Below are 27,690 nucleotides of genomic sequence, written 5' to 3' on the forward strand. Positions count from 1 at the left end.
TTGCTGGATTACAGCACAGCGCAGAGCTACGGCTCGTATTAGAGCCTGGTGCTGGGCAGGAAGTAGTGAGGGGTGGGGCAGAGTGGGGAATATTCAGGCCACACTGTTCCTCAGGGCAAGGTGAGTAGGACCCTGGGGAGGCATATCTAACACCAGGGTCCTCCTGCTTGTAACTTTAGTGGCTGGGTAATACAACTACACGTGTTGAGGATATCTTTGGGCTTTTCCAGTGATGTTTTAGGTATTAGAACAGATACACTCCCTGTAATTGAGTTTTGTTTTCGCAATCTGATGTGAGTTTTTTTCCCACTGATGCAGATTCAGGGACTCAAGGTCTCTTTCTTTCAGATTAAGTCAGGGCTTCCAGGCATGTGCGCATTGAGCCATGAGAAGCTTCGTCCACGTAGCTTGTTGAGAAAGAAAACTCCCTTAATTCTTTACACATCTGGTAGGGGAATTGAGTTTGTTTAAATAATACTAGTTCAACAGGGAGATTGTATCAGTTTTGGCAAATGTGTCCAGTACTGTCTAATCCAAAATAGAGTGAAATGTTTATATTGATATCCTATAGTAATGAGCTTCAAAATAAATGTGTTTGACTTTCTGGTAAGCAGACACCATGACAGATTGAAATGTGTACTGTACGATGAAAGACTATGGTTGTAGGGCTTGATATTGTAATGCTACCCTTGGGCGTCGAAGGAAGACATTTGAAATGTCATAGCAAATAGAGGGTGCGTCTCCATGATGTATATGGTAATCCAACAGGAGTCGGTATCAGATTCTAATAAACACTTATCTCAACATGACATAACACGTCGCAGACAGGGCCTTTCTTGTCTGTGACATCAGTCCACAACAGGGGATGTACAGCATTTTCCAACTGAGAGTGGCTCTAATAGCCGGACGTACTTGTCTTTAATTTGATGACGGAGGTGTGTACCTCTCCCTCTATTTAGCTCCACTACTCTCAACCCAAGTCTCCAGAACTGTGAACAGCTTGGAAATGCTATCACATAGCATATTGGAACCTATATCAACAAGTCGCTTTGAGTTATGGGTAGAAGGAAAGGTGGATTATTAGTGGTGTAGAACTTTTACTGTTTGCTTGCTTAGACTTGGACCAAACTCCTCTTAGCAATGGCTATATAACCACTGGGTATGAATGAGACCAAACATTCAAATAATTTAAAAATTCATTTATTATTTCAGGTTTTCTTGCCTTTGTTATACAAAGATGTTAAATAACTTAAATACATTCTTACCAGTCATTCGTGATCTGTTTATACCTACAAGCTATACACATGAGGTAGAGGACAATAATTTAGATTCCCATAAGACATGAATAAGTGAACATGGACAAAGCTTTGCTGGTATAGTATTATCACAAAGAGGAATACATGTTTGTTTTGTTTATTGGCAAGCACAGCACAAATCCTAATACAAATGTACACAGTGAATGTGACCCTCTCATCAGAGTATACCAAAAGTTAAATGAGTTCACACCAATACCACTCTGCGTTTGGTCAGTATGTTTATCTGCACAGAAGGTTATGTTACGGGGTACAGACAGAACCCATACACCTCTCGCCAACCCCTCAAACAAACTGATCACGCTACAAATCGGAAACACTAGAAAAATACTTGCGCAGTACTGTGCGATGTCAATCACCTAAAAGAACCCAGCTGATTATGATCTATTTAATTGCCTTTAGAATTGCCTTCAGATGTGTTGTGTATGTGTCGTATATAACAGTTGAAAAGGGGAAGAGAAGTGTTTAGTTACTAAATTTGCAAGGATTTGTTTTGTGCTTAGGAACTGCAAATGTTAGAGTTATCTATAGAAACGGACTTTATAGAATACACTGCCTCTTGAAGCCTCCACCCCAAAGAAGTAAAACACCGATACAAGCCTAAAGGAAAATAGAGTAACAAATACAGGTATATAAAATCAGTTTTGACTTTACGTTATTTACATTAAACACATGCTCATAAAATATCTCAAAATAATTTATCTTTCTTTTGTTTTCACTTTTCCTACAAAATAGATTTGTATACATGATCCACTGACAACTACACAGTGCAGAGCTATGAGTTCAAAAATAGAATATGAAGGACTAAGACAATGACAAATTGAGAAACAACCGTTGCATCATGCCGTCCTTTGTCTTGAAAAAGAAAACGTGTGTACGTGTACAGTATAAAACATACAAAATACATGCAATGTGCATCCTGTATTCCTCTCGTCATGACTCTGTTGACCTTTTGTATACGTTCAATAAATTACCACTGTAGAGAACCAGTCTTGTGCAGAGGAGCGTGTGTAGAATACACTCACCAGAAGCTGTGGGAAGCAGGCATTTATGCTCAGGCTCTTAGCATAGCCATTATGGATTCCATGTAACGTGCAAAGTTCTATGTAGGTTTTGACCATTCTTTATTTGGCATGTTTGGAATTCAGCTCTAGAGAAAGAACCGACCAACCTTCGCTAGGCTAGACTCCCTTCTCAAAGCATGCTGCTTTTCCTTGATCAGTCACGGTGGGTTGAATCATATATCAATCCTGTGAGTGTCACCGCTTCTAACATAGCATGCCAATGCCCTCGAAAATAGCTTGGACCACAGCTATCTACTAATGTTTTTCACTTACTGATGATCACGTGCAATCAAAAGTTTTCAGCAGCAATGTACTCCATATTCATGATTTAGCCGCAGCCTTATGCGTCAACTTAAATTTGACCACTTGCCTTTCCAGCATCAAACGTCTTGGTCCTAACCTCCTTATTGCTACCAACTTCCTCTTACTTGCCTGTGAGATTTTACCATGTGCCTCACTCTTGTCTCTATACCACAGGAGAATAAACCATTGTTATTTACAACAAGCAAAAGGAAAATAAAAACTTATGCACTGTTTATACTCATAAATACAGGATCTTTAAATACTTTAAAGGGAAATGATAAAGGACTTCTGAGGCTTCAGTGCGTGAACGGGGCTATCTTACAATGTTGGGTTCCTCACTCAGTAGTTCATTCTCACCCACCTAAAACAGGCAATGGTTGTATATCTAAAGGAAATCTAAAGACTTTGCATCTCATGAGTTATTGTAGGTGTTTTAGAAGGTTGGCTCTGCCTTTTCCACCATTTGAAGCATCATTTGAAGCATCAAGCATCCAATATTACATTTTAGACATGTACAACATAACAGTAACCTGCCTGAGAGAGAATTACTGTCAAAACAACACAAAAGGAGATTGTACCTTTGCAGTCGTAGAGTTGTGGTAGCCATGCCCAAAACAATGGATAGACAATGCATAGGCATACAGCTAGAGCATACATTTGCTTTGTCGTCGCAAACACATTTTGTCACCTTATTATTGTGAGCTTCAGCAGGACTATATCTAAAATACCAAATTTGCTTGAGGGTGTAAATGTTTAAGCCATTTTTCCATTGTTCCATACTGTTCATTTTCAATCTCAACCGTTAATACTTTTCAATGAAATGGGGGGTGTAGAGAGAGGAAAGAAGGATATGAGAGAATAGGTATAGGGGTTACATCTCTTCTGTTCCCCACACTTTGCTGTTTTCTTTACAACTTTATAGTATTATTACTAGCAAGATTTGCTTTTCTTTTTTTAAATAGAGGGCTAAGTACCAAGAAGCTGTTATAGTCAGAGCCCTATTCATCTGATTGGAAGATGCATTCTCCACTGGTCAGGCGGTCTCCTGTTGTCACGGTGACAGCAGTAGACACTAAACTCAGAAAAGCAAGTCCATTCTCTCACTGAACTTTCATTACATACACTTTTTCTTTTTCTTTTTTTCTTCTTTTTACCATCAGTCCAAATAAGATATAGTGGTTTCAGTTATTCCCTGAACATTAGTTGAGTTCGCTCAAGGCCAAGAGTAGCCTAAAATTACTGGCAAAATGTATTCACCAACAATTTCACTCTAGTGTAAAAGAATCAAAGACAAATGAGCGTGTTTTCTCTCCTCGTGAAGGAGTAGTCCCAAAGGGTCCATAAATGATCCACAGAGTGAGACAAAGGACACACACGTGCTGCTTTCCAAAGGGCCTTGTCAAAACAAAATAAAAAGCAGAAGAGAGCGAGAACACACAAACAACAACACATTTGTGTGGTTAGTGGTTTGTTGAAACATATTCAGATAAGTAGCAAGTGTATATAATATCATTATAATACAATTTAATTTATTTACATACATATGCATACACACAGTGGTGTGTGCGTGTAAATATGTGTGTGTAGAATACATCTTACACCCTGTCTTCTTAACAGTTTCTGAATATGGTTACCATGATTGCCATATGAGTTGTAACTTGACCCCCCTCTTCACCCTCACTCGCTAACACACACACACATTTCTACATTGGGCGAGGCCCAAAAGCCAGTCTTTTACCATTACGGTCATTCTATTGGATCCTCATTAACAGCATGCTAGACAGCGGCCAAGTGCTGCTTTTTCTCACTGACACATCTGACTGCATGTTGAATAGGTGAGGTAGCCTTTCTCCAAAGCTCCAACTCTGCAACAAGAAAACATGAGACCCATGTTGACCCTTTTGTCAGACAAGGCCAATCTCCTCCTGCAACCCCAACCACCATTGGCTGGGGCCACAGGGTATTAAAACAAAACCCATAGAACAGAAAATCCCTCAAAGTGCTTATAAAGGTCCTCCATCTCCATCGTCTTGCTCTCTCCTCTGCCGCAGAACTCTCTCTCTCTCTCTTTCTGACAGCCACAAGGGGGGTGAGTGAGAGTCAAACCTCTGTCCTAGAACACCATTCACCCTCCCCTTCACCACCAACAACCACCCTCCACTTGCTGAGTCCGGTCAGAGGCAAGGGGCGAGCAGGAAGCTAAGACTGGGCTAACCTTTACAGGTGTAGACCTCTTCTCTCTGTGTACACTGCTTGCATTCGACGTAGCAGCACCAGCGCACCTGACACTGGCATGGCCGGGTCACCACGCGGCTCTGGGTATTGTGACCCCTGCCGCAGCAGATGGCGTCGCAGTTCTTGTCCTTGTAGCACTTCCTGGCCGAGGTGCCCGGCGAGTACTTGCTGGGCCGGCAGAAGCTGGGCGAGTCCTCAATGTGGAGCAGGTCCATGGTGCGTGGGATCGGGTCATTGCTGGGGCCCGTTGGGGGCTGCTGCTGCTGGGGCCGGGCCTGAGAGATTTCCCCCTCCCCCGTGGCCTCGTTGGTGGAGCTGCCCACCTTCAGTGAGGTCTCGTAGCGCTGTTTCAGCTGCTTGCCGATCTCGTGGAAGGGCGAGAGCTGCCTCCAGCACGTCTGGACGGTGCAGGAGCCCGAGACGCCATGGCATTTGCAGGTGGTCTCCACCCCGGCTTTGATCACCTGGGGGTGGGAGAGGAGAGGAACATACAGTCAGCCGTCACAGGGCATCAAAGGGACGGCCTGAGACGACATAATCTTAACTTTGACCCATTTTGTACTTTGTATGGACAGCAAGGTTTCAAAGAAGAAGAAAATGACCTAGACTCCCCTGTAATTTCTGCAGCACAATGGGCCTATGTAGTAAGTACTAATTTCATAAGAAATGTGTCCAATATGAAGCCTTTACTCACACAGAACATCAGTGTATTAAAATGTGATGAGAACAGAGGCCATGATTATCTTTTCTGTGTATACTCATACATACCACAGAGTTAGACGATCTAGAGCCTCTAATTATTGCTGATAAACTGTCATTAACATAATACAACATTTACATGACAACAATGTCACATTGTTGTCACTCCCCAACCAAAGACTCTTAATAAAAAAGGTGCTACACTATAAGCAATAGTTTCAAAGATAATGTTTGTGGGTGGGAAGGTGTCGATACGGACTGCTACGATAACATTCGGTAATAGAGTTTGATTAAAGTCATCATGGTTATTACTAATAGTAAGTGGAGGACACGCTGAGAGGCACTTTTTCTGAAGAAAAGATCCATTGAGTTCCTCGGCCATGGGAAAGGAGACAGAAGACTCAGACCCTGGCCCCTGTTCTTGGTTTGTTTTAAGGTATGTGGGAGTCAAAAACCCCCAAGGTCCATCTCTTTCACCAGGCCAACTTCATAACTCTACTGTTTCGATTTACGTCAACTATGTTGAGGCCTGAAGATTTCTCATAACACATATAACGGGATCTACCCACCAGATGACATGGAATGTGGACTCAGTTGAACTTGAGAGAACACCTCTAACCATTGATGTTCGACAAACTTTAACTTTTGGGGGTGTGAACGGGTGTGTTTAAGGCTCCTTGTTTGGTCAAATACAGCACAGCAGTGAATAGTACACGTTGCGACATTGCTTGAAAACTCTGTGGCTGGGAATGGTTCATTTGTGTACAGCTCAGTCAGCATCAGCCGACCACAACGTTCAAAAGTTATGTGTTAAAATCCATAACGTATATTCTCCAGAGGAGGCCTGGAGTGGACAGACAGTCTCTCTCCGGTTCTGTTCTCACACACTGGGAAACAGATCGGGGAATAAGAAAGAAGTGCTGCATTATTCGCCACACTTGCAGTTTAGTTCAGGAAAATGTGAAATGTCAGCTTTAAATGTTCTAGGGATGCAGAGGCTGGCACATTCCAAGATTTGTGCTCCATATGGGACGTGGTACACCTCACTAAATCTGAAAATAAGAAAAAACCTGGACCAAAACAGTGTTGTAAATCTTTTATCACAAATAAAAGAACCTGAGAATGGATTTGGAGAGCCAAGCTGAAAAGGAAGAGCACACCACAGGTCTTCGGGGAGAGGTTTGTGTCTGCTAACATTTGGGGAAGTGTGCTTCTGCTATAATTTATATTCATACTAAAATTAAAATGGCTACAATAGGAGAAAATCTGAGTAAAGGTAGCGGCTGCCAGGACCTTGAGTTTGCTTTGGCTTGACATTTTAACACCATTCTCTGTTCTTTTTGATTTTACTATTAAAATCACGTCCAAGCCGGGGAAAAAAACAAACTCGCTCCCTCACCTCAAACAATTGTCGAATCTCGCTAAGGCACAAACAAAGGCAATTAACTCTCTAATTTGAGAGGGAAAACCAAAGTTTGATTAACGTGTGGCCTCTGACTTTAAGCAGTCAATTTAAGTGATTTAGGCTGGCCTTTTATCTCACCGTTAAGTGGGATGCGTGAGGATCTATAGTATTTGTTTAATAACCACAGCATGTGGGTAAACGATTCTCTGTCGACCATGGGAATATAGCTGTAAAAACTCTTGTCATTGTTATTCCTCTCGTGGTCACATTAAATTCCTCTCTGGTCATTTTCACTGGTTCTGGTCATTTTGCTGTGTCTTTAGACTGAGGTAAATTTGGAGAACAATAATTTACCAACCCCACATTATATAGTTGTCTGTAGGAGATTCAGAAAATATTCACCCTGGAATAAACCCACGGATCTTAACCATCTCAAGAGAGGACAACATAGGCTTACTTACTTAAAGTAGCTGTAAAGGGCAAAGGTATAGCAAACTACACTGTCAGTCAGTCAATCAATCAATCAACCAGCCAACCCAAAAATATTCATAGGTTTTTGTACAGGAAAAGTTGTGACAAAAGGGCTATTAGCGGGATACACTAATTACTGTATCCCAAAATTAAACAAGATGAAATGTACCGCGTCATTCAACACGGCCCCCCTCCACACTCACCTTCATGCCCACGTTAGTGTTGTGCATGTCCACGCGGGCACGCAGGTCCTTGTTGGAGCGTTTGCCAAGGAAATCCTTGACAAACTTGTTGCTGTACTTGAGGTTGTCACCACAGCCGCCCCACTGCCAGGCCTTGCGGTTCTCCAGGTCTGGGGCTTCATCGCAGGTGCAACGCTCCATCCTCCCGGCGCTGCATGCCTTGGCCATGGCGTGAGTCAGGCCTGCTGAGGAGACGGCATACAGGAAGGCTGTCTCCTTAAAACCTAGAGTGAGATGTGGAGCAAGAGGAAGGATATCAGCTACCAGCATCCTAATGGACACTCAAAATGAGCAATTGAAAGTTGCCATTATTGGGAAAATACACTTCAGCTTTCTACTGTACTATCTACCATGGCCTCTCTCTACTGTACTATCTAGTATGGCCTCTCTACTGTACTATCTACCATGGCCTCTCTCTACTGTACTATCTACTATGGTCTCTCTCTACTGTACTATCTAGTATGGCCTCTCTACTGTACTATCTACCATGGCCTCTCTCTACTGTACTATCTAGTATGGCCTATTTATACTGTACTATCTACTAAAGCCGCTCTCTACTGTACTATCTAGTATGGTCTCTCTCTACTGTACTATCTACTATGGTCTCTCTCTACTGTACTATCTACTATGGCCTCTCTCTACTGTACTATCTAGTATGGCCTCTCTCTACTATACTATCTACTATGGCCTCTCTCTACTGTACTATCTACTATGGCCTCTCTCTACTGTACTATCTACTATGGTCTCTCTCTACTGTACTATACACTATGGTCTATCTCTACTGTACTATACACTATGGTCTCTCTCTACTGTAATATCTACTATAGCCTCTCTCTACTGTACTATCTACAATGGTCTCTCTCTACTGTACTATCTACTAAAGCCTCTCTCTACTGTACTATCTACTAAAGCCCCTCTACTGTACTATCTACTATGGCCTCTCTCTACTGTACTATCTACTATAGCCTCTCTCTACTGTACTATCTACTATGGCCTCTCTCTACTGTACTATCTAGTATGGCCTATTTCTACTGTACTATCTACTAAAGCCTCTCTCTACTGTACTATCTACTATAGCCTCTCTACTGTACTATCTACTATGGCCTATTTCTACTGTACTATCTACTATAGCCTCTCTAATGTACTATCTACAATGGTCTCTCTCTACTGTACTATCTACTATGGTCTCTATCTACTGTGCTATCTACTAAAGCCTCTCTACTGTACTATCTACTATATCCTCTCTCTACTGTAATATCTACTAAAGCCTCTCTACTGTACTATCTACTAAAGCCCCTCTACTGTACTATCTACTATGGCCTCTCTCTACTGTACTATCTACTATGGCCTCTCTCTACTGTACTATCTACTATGGTCTCTCTCTACTGTACTATCTACTATGGTCTCTCTCTACTGTACTATCTACTATGGCCTCTCTCTACTGTACTATCTACTAAAGCCTCTCTACTGTACTATCTACTATGGCCTCTCTCTACTGTACTATCTACTATGGTCTCTCTCTACTGTACTATCTACTAAAGCCTCTCTACTGTACTATCTACTAAAGCCTCTCTACTGTACTATCTACTATGGTCTCTCTCTACTGTACTATCTACTATGGCCTCTCTCTACTGTACTATCTACTATGGCCTCTCTCTACTGTACTATCTACTATGGTCTCTCTCTACTGTACTATCTACTATGGCCTCTCTCTACTGTACTATCTACTATGGAATTACAAAAATGTATCTCCACCTCCACCCATGAACGTCAGAAACCAGTTATCTGTAAGTTGAAAACATATTACATTTATACTTCTATATGAAGTTGGAATATTTTTCTTTCCCCACCTCTTTTCAAAAGGTTGGCTCTGTAGCGCCCCTCTAAGGTGCAGTTCCACCTCTCAAAGCGGAACTGGTACTGGCACTCCAGGGCGCTCATGCTGATTGCCTCCATGAGGGTCTCGGCCACGCCCGGGTCTCGTCGACACATCCGCCGCTGCTTCTTCTCCAGTTTGAGCCGGTCACACAGCTTGTAGTGGGCCCTTCCCACGTTCTCCTCAGGTTGAGAGCTCAGCGGTAGAATGGACAGGGGTTCATTACCTGTCAATCTGGGGAGAGAAATAGACACCCCTTAGATACTGTCAGATGCTGCTGCTGTACCCAAAGGTCTACCTACCTAAGGCTTATTACAGGCATTACCTGTCAATCTGGAGTTGAGAGAGGGAGATGTTGTACTGTAACACACTGTTTGGAGGGTTCGGAAGATGAAAAATAATTTATGGGAACACTCAGTCAGTACAGTGGACTGAGAATATGAGGAAATGGTATGCTAAGTCCCAAACATAGAACGCTGACCTTTATGGTCTAAGTCAGAGCTGGTTAATGTTCGAGGGAATTTGGCTGCAATTGTTTGAAGGTTGCAATCGACTTAATGGTTAATGTGCAGGGGAATGCAACGCTTTCTAGAGATTGAGATCAACATTCACCATATGTGAGGTGAGTCTGGGCCTCCCGAGTGGCGCAACGGTCTAAGGTACTGCATTGCAGTGGTTGAGGCATCACTACAGACCCGGGTTTGGTCCCAGGCTGTGTCACAGACGGCCGTGACCGGGAGACCCATGAGGCGGCGCACGATTGGCCCAGCGTTGTTCGTGTTAGGGGAGGATTTGGCCGGATGGGATTTTCCTCCTATTGTGCTCTAGCGACTCCTTGTGGTGGGGTGAGTGCCTGCAAGCTGACCTCAGTCACCAGCTGAATGGACACATTGGTGTGGCTGGCTTCTGGGTTAAGCGAGCAGTACGGCTTGGCTGGGTTTGTTTTGGAGGATGTGTGGCTCTCAACCTTTGCCTCTCCCGAGTCCGTAGGTGAGTTGCAGCGATGGGACAAGACAAACTACCAATTGGGGAGAAAAAGGGGTAAAAGTAAAAAAATATATTTAAAAAATAAAAGGATAGGTGTGGCTGTGTATATAGCACATTCTCAGAAGATGAAGAGCGTTCTATGCTGATTTGTCTCTTTTAGGGTAGCTACCAATAAGGTTGCTCGTCATAGCATCGCTGGCTAGACAGCTAGCTAAATTGACACAGGTTGGTTTAAGGACATTAAGGGTGCATTTGTAAATTCACTCAAGGGTGTCAGAGTGAGCTCAGAGTGTGCTCTTGGCGTTCGTAAATTCAGAGTGTTGTCAGATTGTCCGTTAGTAAATTTAGCGTGTATCGCTCTCAGAGTTTTCAGAGTGCACACTGGACGCTCTGGCGGAGTAGGGTTGATTTGAACGTTCTGACCTCAAAACGGAAGTCAAGCACCCAAGCTAACTGGCTAAAGTTGGCTAGCCTCCTAGCTAATTCCAGACACAAATGAGAACACCTCACTCTGAACATTTTACTTGCCATACAGAGCTGGTTAGAGTGTTAGTGACTGTAACTGTGTATTTTAATTACGTTTTTTTTTGCCAGTATAGAGCATTCAGATGATATGACAGATTTAAAACAATGGTCCCACACATTCAATTTGTCCGTCACATCACAGGCATGCTAAACAGTAGCCAAACCAACAGATACGTTGCTTAATATTTATATCATATCCCGGGGAATACTGACCGTCACTCACGGAGACCAGCGGTGTATAGATGTAAACATGATCACACAGCAGGCTTTACACTCATTATAGAATCCCCATACAAACTCCCAGTATTCAGGACCCTAAAGCTGCAATTCATTTGAAATATAATGAGTATAAGCTTAGTTTCTAAACATGGTATAGGAGGAGAACATGTGGTAGAGTTGCACTCCTTTCGTCAGTTTATTTAAAGGAAGTGTATATAAAACACACAAGCTAGCACCGGGTCTGCCACATAGCTGGCAAAACCCTCCCTGACCAACTAGTGTTCTGAGGTTGCGATGGATGGGGAAAGCAGAAGCATTACTTTCACAAAAACACGCAGGGGACATGACTGTCAGCCTGTGACCATTTTGGTCACACCATCTGACAGAATTGGCAGGGTAGTTGCTCATTATGTGCAATTTCAGGGCCTCTTTTTACACTGTTAAAGTAAAAGAGAAGAATACATGGATTTACAGAAGAACTCACAAACACATTCCTGCAACGGGCCCGGGCACATAACGCCATTACTGAAAGAGTTTGATCCCTTTTAAGTGTCAACATTTCCCTGCTAATATTGACACCTGCTAACAATCTGAGGTTGTCCTGACAACAACCGTAAACAAGGGATAAACATATTAGATGTACTCTGGAGGTGACAATGGGAGGTTGTTTCTTCTTCTCTCCTCTATATACCTGAACTGCTCTGCTCAGTGCCACACGGTGACCTGTCTCTGGCCTCTGCCATCAAAATGTTGACATTTATGTTGTTGAGCTTAAGTGAACATTCCTTCTATCAATCTTGATAAAACAGCAGAGGTTTACTTTATCTAACTGCTTTAGCATGTTATCAGGAGAGCTGAGGAGGAGAGGATCCTAGTTTAATTGTCATGTCTAAGTGAATCCTGCTGTGTCTCATTCACAAAACAATGCTCTGATTATGCCATGTTCAATGAGAGGCCCATGCAGACGTCACCAGTCACATGGCCAGAACAGGAAGTGATAGCTAGTCTAATAAGTAACTATGAACCGAACAGTAACTTTTCAGTGAGGAAGGATTCAGGCCTGGTCTGCAAGAGTAGGACACAAGCTAATGAGAGAGAGAGTGAAAAAGACAACAGCCAGCCAGTCAGACACTATTAGCATTTAGCTAGCGTGTTACTGCTGCAAATGAACCAGAAACCTATTCAATTCCATTTCCAGCCCATGAGTCATTTGGGTACAACTATTAACCAAATCACAGCCATAGAGCTTCCTTCCAGATGTCCCAGGCATAGACCGTGTTGCAGTGAATGTGAACGCTGATTGATTCACTGTCTGTACCTCAAGAGAGTTACTGTGTACTTCTCCCGTCTGTGTACTTCTCTAGTCAATGGTGCTACACGTTCACTTATGACCTAATTTGTCTTCTGTCACCATTCAGAGCCAAACGGCCTTACTGAAGAGGTCAAAGAGGTCATGTTACAGAGAGAGAGAAATCTTTCAGAACTGATAATAACTGATTGTGAAGTGTTTCCCCTGATCCGAGATGGTAGCGTACCTTCAGGGAGATATTGTGTTGGATATAAACAGTTCTTTTCACACATTGTATCGCCGGAAATGACTGGTAAGGCATTCCAGATTATAGATTGTCTTCGGTGAAGGGAAACGTTTCTGGGGAATAGGTAATCCAGAGGGATGGTAAATATGTTTTTGGGTACGGGATGTCGTCTTCAGCGAGGGAAGATCAATGTGTAACATTACAGGTCTCCCAGAGTGAAGAGGCTAGTCAAATGGCTCGTCTCTCCTTTTTGCCTTTCCTAACTTGTCTGACCACTATAGATTTTTTTAATGGAAACCTGGCAAGCTGTGTCTTGACAGAAATGGTTCTCCTGGCTGGCTTTAGGGAGGAAAAGAGCTAAAATACATTGTAGGGTACTCTGGTCTGACTGTGCCACATTTTGCACTGTATGTATAGAGACACTCCATACATACAAATGCTATATTTATCCATCTTAATTGTTATTCATTTTGATACTATGTGTTTCCACTATGTATACAACACCGTGAGGAGAAAAAGAAGGAACTCAAGAGCAAATTGTACCAGTTGACGAACTGTTATAATCGTGATTGACGAACTGTTGTAATCGTGATTGACGAACTGTTGTAATCGTGATTGACAACATTTCCACAACATTTCTGCTGTGGGCTGAGGCTCAATATTTGATTGATTGCAACACCATTTAGAGTACCTGGCTAATTAATTTCGACATGTCATCAGGAGAGCCAAGATAATGTAAACTCCAGGCGTGATCAACTCAAGTCCTATGATTGATGCCTGAAATGCAATAATATACAAACTTAACTGAATGTAGATATCGCTGGAGAAATTAAATCCGCAACGTTACCCAGGAGATGCAAAGTGGAACAGATTATTTGTGAAGCTTGGCAGCCACAGTAAATTAAGCATATCTTTTTTTGTATGATTTAAAATTCCTAGAGATTTTTCAGTTGTATGAATCATGCTTCTGAAGAATGTAAGAGCAATAGAAGCAGCAACCGGGTGCTGATATATATAGTCTATGTGTTGTATAGTACGCAACAATTCAATTATGTTAGGTACAATTGTTGCTAATGGCATAACTCTAGAATGTGTACTACCTGTTGCACTAAATATACATAGGTGAGCCATTATTATCAATAACAACAGTGGTGAAACTCCACGGACAAAAAGGTTGTCTTAATTTTCCAAATCCTATCACCATGACGTGTTACATTCCTCAACCACTACTGTCACTATCACAGTCTCCTTTGTGTTACCTCTCCATAGATCACAGATGGCTGCCTGCCTGGCCCTCCAAAACAAGAGTCAAATAAAATGCAATTTCTCAAAAGTGTTCTTTGTGCTGTGACGTCTGTCTGAGACAAAAAGATACTCTGAAGCTGGAGGGAGGCCAGAGACAACATGAATCCCTTGGACTACTACTCTGCATGCCTAGCTGTTACTGACTTCCACACAAAGGCATATTTTTTGCCAGTTACCAAGAAGGCTGGGGGGCAAAGTGTGGATAGGAGGAGAAATTTCAGAGAATGGAGAAACACTTCTTCAGGTCTCGGGAGAAGAAGCTACTGTGGCTCCATTCTTGTGCATGTTTCCGCTCTGTGGCAGACCAGTGTATAGTCAAATGATATCACAGATGTGCTTTAATTTCAGTTTCCCCGTCTTCTAAAGGATTTCTTATATCTAGCTGAGGGGAGGCTGTATTTGAAAGGTTTTACTTTTTGGGCTTTTAAAACACTGATGGAAATGATTATTTTACTTCCTAAAGCAATCCTAAATATACACAATGGTAGTTATAGTGCTTTGATTAATTGTGCTACTGCATATTTCCTAACAAGCACATTTGACGAAGTGTAAGACGAAGAAGGAGAACACAAAACCATACAGGTAAACTAGCTAGCTGGTACTGGGTCCCTAAAGATCACTTTACCGCCATAACGTGACCCAAAAGAAACCCAACGTCAATGCTGAGCAGAACCCAGTGTCACACACTCAATAGAACCACTGCTGGCTTCTGCAGAGCAAACTAATCTAATTAAACTCACTTAGAGCAAAGGATGGAATCAAAAGGAGAGTAAGGTGCACATTTTTGGTCAAAAATAATTTATTCTAAATCCATTTTGGACACAGGACCTCATAGCTTCTGATTATGAATAATGGAAAGCCTATCCACAATGCCTTAATCTCTATGGTCCTGAAACATGTGCAAACTACAGTGTGTACAGTACATGTTGACAGTGTAGGGCATATGAACTAAAGGGAGTATAGGTTGCAGTGTACGGAGCTACTGCTAGGTCTAGGTCTTACACATTAGAATGTAAGAGCATGTAGACCTTTGTTTTTCTATCATGAAGCGTTTTAGGAGGCTGTTTTTGTTTGAGGTGTTGGCACAGCAACACACATGGAACATAACACCAACAGAGACATAATAAAGTTCACTATTATCCTACGTGAGGTAGGATTCTTACTGCTGTTTGCTCAGCTTTGCTTTTTAAACTCACTCACTCACACACTCACACACTCACACACAGACATCATCGACCGAGACTTCAAACGAGAATAATCTCACTCATTGCCTTGCCTTTTCCCTCCCTGGATGCACCTTTCACTGGGTAAACGAATGGTGAAGTTTGTTTAGGCATTTTTCTCCACCTGTCAACACTTCCCATTGCCCGGGTCATTTACTTTATAGAAATGTTTCAATGCACAGAATGGCAGAGTGAAAACGACTCAAATCATCAAATCAAATAAACGTTTATTGGTCGGATACACAGATTTGCAGACGTTATCGCAGGTGCAGCGGAATGCTCCAGCAGTTTCGTAATAATATCTAGCAATACAAAACAATACGTACATAATCAAGAAATTAAGAAATATCAGAACGAGCAATGTCTGAGTCAGGAATATAAATACACATACACTATATACAAAAGTATGTGTACACACATTCAAATTTGTGGATTTGGCTATTTCAACCACACCTGTTGCTGACAGGTGTTTCAATCAAGCACACAGCCATGCAATCTCCATAGGGAAACAGTGGCATGTAGAATGGCCTTACTAAAGAGCTCAGTGACTTTCAACTGCCCTCGTCATTAGAATTCCACCTTTCTAATTTCTGCCCTGCTAGAGCTGCCCTGGTCAGCTGTAAGTGCTGTTATTGTGAAGTGGAAACTTCTAGGAGCAACAACAGCTCAGGCGCAAAGTGGTAGACCACGCAAGCTCACAGAACGGGACCGCAGAGTGCTGAAAAATCGGCTGTCGTTGGTTGCAACACTGTCTCCCGAGTTCCAAACTACCTCTGGAAGCAACGTCAGCATAAGAACTGTTCGTCGGGGCCAAGAAACATGAGCAATGGACATTAGACCGATGGAAATCTGTCCATTGGTCTGATGAGACCAAATTTTAGATTTTTGGTTCCAACTGCCGTGTCTTTGTGAGACGCCGAGTAGGTGAACAGATGATCTCTGTATGTGTAGGGGGTGCTTTGCTGGTGACACTGTCAGTAATTTATATTGAATTCAAGGCACACTTAAACAGCATGGCTACCACAGCATTCTGCAGTGATACGCCATCCCATCTGGTTTGCGCTTAGTGGGAATATCATTTGTTTTTCAACAGGATAATGACCCAATACACCTCCAGGCTGTGTAAGGGCTATTTGACCAAGAAGGAGAGTGATGGAGTGCTGCATCAGATGACCTGGCCTCTACAATCACCCAACCTCAACCCAATTGAGATGGTTTGGAATGAGTTGGACCGCAGAGTGAAGGAAAAGCAGCCAACAAGTGCTCAGCATATGTGGGAACTCCTTCAATACTCATGGAAAAGCATTCCAGGTGAAGCCGGCTGAGAGAATGCCAAGAGTGTGCAAAGCATTTTGTTGACGTTGAGGGTGAGGTTATTTTCCTGGCACCACTCAGCCAGGGCTCTCACCTCCTCCCTGTAGGCTGTCTCATCATTGTTGGTAATCAGGCCTACCACTGTTGTGTCACTTAGAGATGAGCTTGGGGGGCACTATGGTGTTGCAGGCTGAGCTGTAGTCGATGAATCACATTCTTACATAGGTATTTATCTTGTTCAGGTGGGATAGGGCAGTGTTCAGTGCAATGGTGATTGCGCTGTCCGTGGTTCTGTTGGGGCGGTATGCAAATTGTAGTGGGTCTAGATTTTCGGGTAAGGTGGAAGTTATATGTTCTTTAACTAGCTTCTCAAAGCACTTCATGATGACAGACGTGAGAACTAGAGGGTGATAGTCATTTAGTTCAGTGACCGTCGCTATATTGGGGTACAAGAACAATGGTGGGCATCTTGAAGCAGACCATCTGGTCTGCACATGCTCTGAAGACGCGTCTTGGGATGCCGTCTGTGCCGGCAGCCTTGCGAGGGTTAACATGCTTATATGACTCACGTTGGCCACAGAGAAATAGCGTGAAGGGGGCCCACGTCAGAGACTCGATGTAGTTTTCCTTGAAGGTGTTTAGTTTATCCGGGAGCGAGGCGTCGGTGTCGGCGACGTGGCTGGCTTTCCCTTTATAATCAGTGATTGTCTGGAGTCACTGCCACATACTGTACGTCTCGTGTTTGAGCCTTTGAATTGCGACTTCACTTTGTCCCTGTACTGTTGTTTTGCCTCTTTGATTGCCGTACGGAGGTCATAGCTGGTCTGTTTGTACTTGTCCATGTTCCCAGTCACCTTGCCATGGATAAATTCGGTGGTTGGCGCTTTCAGTTTGGCGCGAATGATGCCGTCTATCCACGGTTTTTGTTTTGGATAAGTTCTAATCGTCACCATGGGAACAACATCCTCTATGCTCTTCCTGAAGAACCCAGTCACCAAGTCAGTGTATACGCTGATACTATTCTCAGAGGTGACCTGGAACATGTCAGATCAACGTTGAACAGTCCTTACCACGGGTGCTTACTGTTTAAGTTTCTGCCTATAGGTGGGGAGGAGCCGAATGGAGTCGTGATCTGATTTGCTGAAGGGAGGGCAGGGGAGGGCCTTGTACCTGTCCCGGAAGGGTGAGTAGCAATGATCAAGAGTTTGTTATGTCCGGGTAACACAGGAGATGTGTTGATCGAATTTCGGTAACGTTTCCTCCTATTTCCTTTATTAAAGTCCCCAGCTACAATAAATGCGGCCTCAGGATATGCTGTTTCCAGTTTGCACATAGTCCATTGTAGTTCCTTGAGAGCCATCGCAGTGTCGGCTGGGGGAAAAGTATATCGGGAGGTAATGCGTTCAGCATTTGATGGTGAGGTATTCCAGATCGGGAGAACAAAAGGACTTGAGTTCCTGTATGTTACCACAATCACACCATGAGTTGTTAATCATGAGAAAAAAAACCTCCGCCTTTCTTTTTCCTGGAGAGTTCTTTCTTTTGCGCAATGGACGGAGAACCCCACAGCTAAATGGATGGGGAGAGAGACATTATTCCGTAAAACACAGTATGTTACAGTTCTTGATGTCTCTCTGGAAGGAGATCCTCACCCTGAGCTCGCATACTTTAATGTCCAGGGACTGAACGCTAGCAACTAATACACTCGGAAGCGCTATTCTCCCAGGCATCTGCGTTTTTGTGCAGCCCCCAGGATGAATAGAGCTGCCTCAAGTTTAAAAAATGGTCCAGGTCAGGGAAGTCGAATTTCTGGTGGTTGACCGCTAAACTAATGTCAAAAAGTAATTTTTGGATGTAAGTAATAATACAAAAAACGATGTAAGAAATAACACACCAACAAAAAAATACTTGGAGCTAGAAACAGGGCGACCGTGTCTGTCGATGACATCTTATTGACTCATTACGCAGGGTGTGTTTGTGTGTGTGTGTGTGTGTGTGTGTGTATTTGTGTGTGTGTAGCCACACAGCCCTGGGTCCCTGGTGGAAATAATGTATTCAAACTAAACGTTGCCGTCATCACCGTTCTGTGTTCGTGTCAGAGCTCCTACCATGACCGTGACGTGCACTGCTGCTGCACTGGTTTATATTATGGCTGTTAATGTCGCTCTTCATCTGGGGGTTATTAAGGGGTTTTGAAAGTTTATTATGGGTTACATGTGAAGGGGTAGTATAAGAACATTCAATCACATATTAGCAGCTTGATAATCCTTGATATCACATCATCTTTGGCCTAATATAATTGCTAATCTTAATGACTATGTAATCACTAGAGATGTCAACATTAATGTGTTAACGCACTACATGTTTATTGCCGTTTATTTTGTTGACGCCATTAATCGCGTTTCCATTTTTTCACTGCATGGAAACGTTTAAGAACACAACAAGGAACACAGCTACAATCAATGTCCTTTTCTATCGCTGAAGACCGTGTGCCTCTAGCTAAAATCACTTTTGTCCAATATTACCGGAGCTTTTGTTTTATTCTCAGACGCAGATTCTTGCGTATGTTCCTAGCTGCTTTAAATTACTCGCGGGGATGCTATTCTTTGGTTTAATAACAAACAACATTGTTTAGCTAGTCATGTTACCTACTTAGCCAGCTAGCTAGCAACCTGATAACTTGACCACTAACCAGGGCTAGGCTATGCACACATTTGGATGGCACAGGAGGAATTCAAAAGGAATAGGCTACTCAAAGAGATGCCTCATAGAGTGGAGTGTGTATGTATGTGTGTGCAGCAGTAAGTGAGTGAGAGAGAGAGAGGGTGTGGGAGGGATGTAGGGTGTTGTAGGCATATGTGTGTAAAGTTATCTGAACAGTAAAGACGGTTACAGTGTTTTCATAACGTTGTTGGATTTAAATGCACTTTGTATCCATAGAGCCAGTTCTTTTTCCTATAGTCACACTCATTTAGAATACCTGAAGCTTTAACAGTACTTAAAACTGTGTGTGTGTGTGTGTGTGTGTGTGTGTGTGTGTGTGTGTGTGTGTGTGTGTGTGTGTGTGAGAGAGAGAGAGAGAGAGAGGGTTAAACTTCAAGGACATTGATAATAGGGAGTAGGCCTACTTAAACATTGGGAGCATTAATAGCTTTACGTTACAGTGACTTTTGTGTCGTTTATGGTGAAAACGCTATTAAAACCTTCTAATATAGATCATTTTGTGTTTCCGTCCCTCACAATCAAAGTATGCCTGTAACTCAGTGCACTCAGGGAATTTTTGCAAATTCTAAAATTGCGATTAGCTACAGAAAAGTATGCGATTAATCGGAAATATGCAAACACATGCAGAGATTTTGGCACGTCAGTCACACTTCACAACAACTGTATGTAAAAAGGGCCGCTCAGTGCAAATTCTGCAGTCACATAAAAAAACACATGCTGTGACAGGGAGAGCTGCAGTGCAACACACTGATCGCTCTGTAACAAATGCACTCTTTCTGTTGTGAACTACATGATGACTGATGAACGTAAGACGACAACAATGCCTATTGCTATTTAGATCTCCACAGATTGTTCAGTAACAGTGTCAGGCTGTGTTGGATTTGATTGGCATACAATGACGCTGAGAGACAACAAATGATAACTGACCCCCCCTACTCCAATCAGAGCAGTGTTTTTTTAGACTGCACACCATTGGTTGTTTTGAGAGTTCCAGTAGAGATTCGGGACAAGGCATTGCATACTACACTTTAGTATCATTGTCTCCATTGCCCATGCATGGTTATTCTGGTTGCACTGGTTGGTCAGCAACATTGGTTGAAGGTTTTGTAACAAAGCTGACATGTCAGACAATACAATAAACACATTCCTACATGTACGTGTGTTGGAGTTCGTATAGTGAGGAGCACAATAGCACAAATGAACTGGGGCATATACTGTACGTTAAAGGTTAAAGGTCTTTAGTACTTCAACTCTCCACTGATTTTCATAGTTTTTGTCAGGTTCACTACGACTTCTATATATCAAACATGGGCTACTGAAGGTTTGACAAATGTGCAGCTAGTGTGTACCCTTTCACCATCTCCACCCCACTTGACCAACAGGTTCTGTGTAGGTACATGTGACTGCGTGTCTGCGTTTGTGTGTGCATGTGGGCGTCACACGCGTGTGTGCAGCATTTGTACGTTTGTCTGTATTTTGTGTGTCTGTGTGGGTGTGGGTGTATGTGCTGCTACCTAAAGTCAAGATTCAACCTTGGCTGAACCCACCCAATCAGCAAAATCAAGGAAAAACAATCTCAATCGTTATCCCGATTTTCATACGTCATACCGTTTCTGTACCATACCGGGGTATACGCTATTACAGAATGTGCACACAAGGGGTGTTATTTCCAAAAATATATATACAGTACCAGTCAAAAGTTTGGACATACCTACTCATTCAAGGGTTTTTCTTTATTTGTATGTTTTTCTACATTGTAGAATAATAGTGAAGACACATATTGAATCATGTAGTAACCAAAAAAAGTGTTAAACAAATCAAAATATATTTTACATTCTTCGAAGTAGACAACCTTTGCCTTGAACACTCTTGGAAATTTAATTCTTTCACCTTTATATGAACGAGGCAAGTCAGTTAAGAACAAATTCTTATTTTCAATGACAGCCTGGGAACAGTGGGTTAACTGCCTTGTTCAGAGGCAGAACGACAAATTATCACCTTGTCAGCTCGGGGATTTGATCTTACAACCTTTCGGTTACTAGTCCAACACTCTAAACACTAGGCTACCTGCTGCCCCAATCTCTCAATTGTTTTTTTGGGGGGAGGGGAACAATAATTTAGGCAACAGGGATCTTGATCCAGGAGGGAATTAAATATTTCTGCTGTAACCAAGAAGGTTGATCTTGACATCTAGCCACTTAGTTAGCAAGTTAGCAAACCAAATGCAGAGATAGAGCCTTGAGCTGGATTTAATTTATTTGACATATCTTTGATTTCTTATAGTTATACGTAACTTATAGCTAGCTATAAGCAGTGGCGTAGCACGCACTCCCGTCGGTATTTCAAAATACCCCGGTAAACGGTATAAACGCTATACCGTCCAAGCTTGCTGGTGTCTCTAAGGTCAACTCTCTCCCTCCTCTCTCCCTCCCTGTCTCCCTTTCCTTCCCTACCCCCCTAGCTCCCCCTCCTCTCCCCCTTTCTCTCTTTCCCTCTGCCTCCCTCTCTGCTCTCCCATCTCCATCCCCTATCCCTCCCTCCCCCCTCACAAGGCTGCCTCCCCCTCCTCTCCCCTTCCTCCTCCCTTCCTACCCCCACAGGCCAATTTACTCTAAACAAATGCCAATCATTCCCTCCAGCTGTTGGCTTAAAACAAAGTTTGCTCCCAGACAAAGCGAACCACCCAGCTGTCTTACTAAAGGTAACCCAAAACAATGGCAGCCAGCCAGACAGACGTGTGAAAAGTGTGCAAGGCTAGCAGACACAACCATTGCCCGTATTTAAGCACTCTCCTGTCCATATAATCTTATTCAATATGATCAAAAAGGCCAAACTGATCCTATATCAGCACTCCTGTAAGACTGTTTGTAAATACAAACCCTTGGTTAGTTTACCTTTCTCCCCTGACTGTTAGGGACAAACCACCATGCTCACCTCAGAAACGTGTAAATGTTGTCAAACCCTATGGTGGTAGCCAGGCTATTGTAAAGATGTAAGGGGGAGTTTTGAAAAGAAAATCCGGGCTGGGTGTGACCTTGCCCTGATCCATGTGTGTGCCTGTTTTTTCCTTCCCTTCCTCCCTCCAACCCTCCTACCATTCCCCTGCTTGGTTTTCCCTTCCCTCCTCCACAGTATGCTCTAGCTAAATGCTCCCTGCAGGAAAAGAAGTGTCCTCCTCCCCTCAGAAAGAAGGTTTTGGATTCACTTCAGACCACCCTGCCCAAAGCCCTCGTCCCATCTGGTGTCTCACAGGCCCTGCCAGAGGTAGTAGGAACGTCAGTGTGGTATACTCCCTCTGGCCCAGCCTGAAACCAAGGCTGCTGCCTAGGCTATGTACTACTACTGACTGAACTAAAGCTTGAGTAATAGGGAGAAAAACCTACGTTTTGACTGGGGCATCCAGGTCATTGAAAATGTTTAGGTCCACATTTGATCTGTACTGGTGGAGCTTAACAACACGTGATTCATTACGACTTGACGAACTCTACCAATGAACATTGCTTTGTACTTGCTGTCATCATACTTTGCATCATTATGTCCAAGTTGAGTCACAGTTCTGACATGTCCCATATAGGAAAGTGACTAGAGGGTCAGAGATGACATCATGCTTGGTCACGTCCTTTATGGGTCAGCTGTTGAAGATTCCGCCCTCACCCCCTCTACGACTTAGTGAACAAGATTGTGTAGTGTTAACAGACTATGCATCATATCTTCCTCATTCGGGAAGGTGCATTACTCAAACGATAATGACTTACTGAAATGTGAAGTTATATTGGTCTGTTTTGGCACAGAGAGGATCTGTCATGTGTCCTGTAAGTGTACAGTATCAATCTCAGGCTATAACCATATCACTCAATCCTCTCTCAACCAATGGCTAATCTTAGCTTTACCTTCTCAATAACCAAATTACATGTGAAATGGAAACCGTGTCACTAAGGTTAGCGAAAGAAGGTTGCATATCTCCATTCTCAACAGGGCGCAGCACTGCACAGGCCTTCCCGTCCCTCTATACAGATGTAGGATCTGTATAGAGCACTCTTTTTGATTTGATTTTACAATTTTATTTTTTTATTTTTTTATTTCACCTTTATTTAATCAGGTAGGCCAGTTGAGAACAAGTTTTCATTTACAACTGTGACCTGGCCAAGATAAAGCAAAGCAGTGCGACAAAAACAACAACACAGAGTTACACATAAACAAACGTACAGTCAATAACACAATAGAAAAGAAAAATGGAAAAATCTATGTACAGTGTGTGCAAATGTAGAAGAGTAGGGAGGTAGGCAATAAATAGGCCATAGAGGCTAAATAATTACAATTTAGCATTAATACTGGAGTGATAGATGTGCAGATGATGATGTGCAAGTAGAGATACTGGGGTGAAAAAGAGCAAGAGGGTAAGTAATAATATGGGGATGAGGTAGTTGGGTGTGCTATTTACAGATTGGTTGTGTACAGGTACAGTGATCGGTAAGCTGCTCTGACAGCTGATGATTAGTTAGAGAGGGAGATATAAGACTCCAGCTTCAGAGATTTTTGCAATTTGTTTCAGTCATTGACAGCAGAGAACTGGAAGGAAAGGCGGCCAAAGAAAGTGTTGGCTTTGGGGATGACCAGTGCAATATACCTGCTGGATCTCGTGCTACGGGTGGGTGTTGCTATGGTGACCAGTGAACTGAGATAAGGCGGGGCTTTACCTAGCAAAGACTTATAGATGACCTGGAGCCAGTGGGTTTGGCGATGGATATGTAGTGAGGGCCAGCCAACGAGAGCATACATGTCGCAGTGGTGGGTAGTATATGGGGCTTTGGTGACAAAATGGATGGCACTGTGATAGACTACATCCAGTTCGCTAAGTAGAGTGTTGGGGGCTATTTTGTAAATGACATCGCCAAAGTCAAGGATCGGTAGGATAGTCAGGTTTACGAGGGTATGTTTGGCAGCATGAGTGAAGGAGACTTTGTTGCAAAATAGGAAGCCGATTCTAGATTTAATTTTGGATTGGAGATGCTTAATGTGAGTCTGGAAGGAGAGTTTACAGTCTAACCAGACACCTAGGTATTTGTAGTTGTCCACATATTCTAGGTCAGAACCGTCCAGAGTAGTGATGCTAGTCGGGCATCGGTTGAAGAGCATACACTTAGTTTTACTAGCATTTAAAAGCAGTTGGAGGCCACGGAAGGAGTGTAGTATGGCGTTGAATCTCGTTTGGAGGTTTGTTAGCACAGTGTCCAAAGAAGGGGCCAGAAGTATACAGAATGGTGTCGTCTGCGTAGAGGTGGATCAGAGAATCACCAGCAGCAAGAGCGACATCATTGATATATACAGAGAAAAGAGTCGGCCCGAGAATTGAACCCTGTGGCACCTCCATAGAGACTGCCAGAGGTCCGGACAACAGGCCCTCCGATTTGACACACTGAACTCTATCTGAGAAGTAGTTGGTGAACCAGGCGAGGCAGTCATTTGAGAAGCCAAGGCTATTGATCACTCTTTTGTTGCTGAGAATTATTCTGCACAGCAGCAAATGCAAACTTGTAATGTATTCAAGTTTTAAAAAGGCTTCTAAAGTTTGTAATTTCCACTTTAAAATGTCTGACTTTATTTGCCCTAACGGAAAATGTATCAACTCCTACAAAAAAATGCCCATTAATTATAATCCCCATAATAATTCCTGTTGCTGCAGGATTATTTTCCTGCTGTAGCAAACTGGCTCAAATTAAGATCCTACATCTGTAGGATGTATTGTACAGCAGTCAGGACACTCCCCCCTACCAGAGAGTCATTATGAACCTGACCTACTGTATACTTTTTAATCCAGCAAATTAAATACATCACCTTTTTCTAGACAGCAGAGTATTCTTTCCCAACCTTTTGTTCAAAATGCTACCCTGATCTAAACTGTTGGCTCTGTTCAACGTGCAATGCTGAGTGCTGGCTGCACTGTAGACCCTAGCCATTGAGCAGTCGGTAATGTATTAATAAAGGGTTGGTAGGGGAATGGGAGCATGGAGCTTGGTAAGAGGTTTAACTACAATGTGAGAACTCAAGTCTCCTAGGGTCAGCGGCTCAATTGTAGTCACTGTGTGACTGGCACAGATTGGGCGCAACGCAACAGTGTCCGCATGACTCCCCTGTTCTAGCCTATGCCATGGTACAGAGCAGCGCAGGGCACCCCTGTACCAGCACACCAACTGACCGACGCACCAAACATGTTCAGTCACGGCACACATTCATACACACCCACCCCATTCAGACACACACACCCCAGTCACACAAACACACGCACGCACGCACGCACGCACACACACACACACACACACACGAGCCACGAGAATCAGATAGAAAGGGAACCAGTGTATTTTAAAAGTGTACTTTTAAATAAGACTCTGTACATACTCTGTACAACAAGTACTTGGTTATGTAGGTTATAGATTTGTAACGCACACATTTATTAATTTACTCTTACTGTAGAGTGAGCACTTCCCAGGTGTAATCCAAGCATGTAAAGTCAAACCACTATCAAAAAAACAGTAGCTGCGGGCCTCCAGAGTGGCACAGTGGTCTAAGGCACTGCATCACAGTGCTAGAGGCATCACTACAGACCTGGGATCGATCCCCGGCTGTATCACAACCAGCCATGATTGGCAGTCCTATAGGGCGGCGCAGAATTGGCCTAGCGTCGTCCGGATTAGGAGAGGGTTACGCCGGGGGGCTTTACTTGGCTCATCGGACTCTAGCAACTCCTTGTGGCGGGCCGGTTGCCTGCAGGCTGACCACGGTCGTCAGTTGAACGGTGTTTCCTCCGACACATTGGTGTGGCTGGCTTCCGGGTTAAGCCGGCGGGTATTAAGAAGCACAGTTTGTCGGGTCATGTTTCGGAGGACACCTGACTCAACCTTCGCCTCCCGAGCCCGCTGGGGAGTTGCATCGATGAGACAAGATTGAAATTTGGGAGAAAAAGGGGGTAAAATAATAAATGAACAGTAGCTGGTTTCAACTATGCATTAGTAACTGCAAGTGGCTAAGTTTAGTCATATTATTAACAATTATTTACAGTTGCTAATGAAAGATTACAAGGTTTCCTTTCTTCTCTCTCTCTGGGAATTCAAATTAGAATGGCTGAAAAGCCAGCAGAAGGGAAATTCAATACTCAAGCTGTAAAGGGTGGTAGTGGTACAGTATATTGTTTGCACTGCAGTCTTAGTAGAAACATGAATGAATGAAGGTGATGAACTACCATCCTGTAGCTACACACTGGTTATAACATCAAGGTACTAATCATTGGTTACAACTGGAAGAGATGTAATTTTGTCTCACCTGCATTCAATCTAGTCATAATGAGATTCTTACGGTGTTCGATATGGGCAAGAATCATCACACACTGAGACTTTATCACCCAATTAAATATACATTTCCTCTGTGCTGACTGCCTGCATGTATCACACACACACACACACACACCAGCATGCTCCCACAGACTAGGGTAAAGGAGGAAATTGGCCTGTGGTTAAGGACGGACAACATATGACATGGCAAACCCACTAATTAACGTCAGATCATCAATCTCAGACCAATAAAAGTATTATGATTCTATATTGGCTTTCCTGTTTTGCAAATTATCCTTGTCGAGGCTATAAGTCCCATCTGTAAAGAACATCATGTGTCTAACTCTGTATACCTTCTCTTACCAATGAGAATATGTTTCCATTCCATATCTGTGGACTACCCAGCCATGAAGTACACAGCTGACTGGTAAGGGCTGGATAGGAGCAGGAGCCACTCCCTCCTTTTAAAAGCCAATATTTCTTAACTGTGGTCGGTCTCGGCATGCTGACGATACCAGAACCTTAAGCCCTTCGGATGTGAGTGGGCCAACACACATTTTAAAGACCTTCCCAAATGCAATAACAATGTAATCTTCAACATATACAGTAGAACCATATCATTATACTGCACAGTGTGTATCCAGACTATCCACTGCCCAAGCCACTGCAGACACCATCCAGTAAAACCTTCACAACAAAGGTATGTGAGTATATAAACCGACAAATAATTCATCTCTAAAAAAACATAATTAGAATCTCACTCCAACAGGCAACATTTGGTAGAGGAACCATTTCCATGGCAGACTGCTTTAACCTGCTATTCAAGGAGCAATCGTGGAGTGAAATGAATTATTCCTTTCACAGCACAATACAGCAAGGCCCTGCTATGAGTGAGTTAAGTTGAAAGACATTGGGCATCCAAGTG

General features: G+C 43.1%; 1 protein-coding gene across 1 annotated transcript in view; it reads right to left on the bottom strand.

Annotated features, from left to right (window-relative positions):
- Nucleotides 1–1,217: 1,217 nt before the first annotated feature.
- Nucleotides 1,218–27,690, bottom strand: part of LOC120019794 (protein Wnt-9a-like) — a 31,925-nt gene continuing 5,452 nt past the window's right edge. The window contains exons 2-4 of the mRNA XM_038963208.1: nucleotides 9,583–9,842; nucleotides 7,694–7,956; nucleotides 1,218–5,379 (exon numbers count right to left, since the gene is read on the bottom strand). Coding sequence (XP_038819136.1) covers nucleotides 4,891–5,379; nucleotides 7,694–7,956; nucleotides 9,583–9,842 — 1,012 coding nt within the window. The 3' untranslated portion in view covers nucleotides 1,218–4,890. The remainder of the gene's footprint in view (nucleotides 5,380–7,693; nucleotides 7,957–9,582; nucleotides 9,843–27,690) is intronic.

Source organism: Salvelinus namaycush, chromosome 25 (assembly GCF_016432855.1).
Source record: "Salvelinus namaycush isolate Seneca chromosome 25, SaNama_1.0, whole genome shotgun sequence".
Classification (NCBI taxonomy): Eukaryota; Metazoa; Chordata; class Actinopteri; order Salmoniformes; family Salmonidae; genus Salvelinus; species Salvelinus namaycush.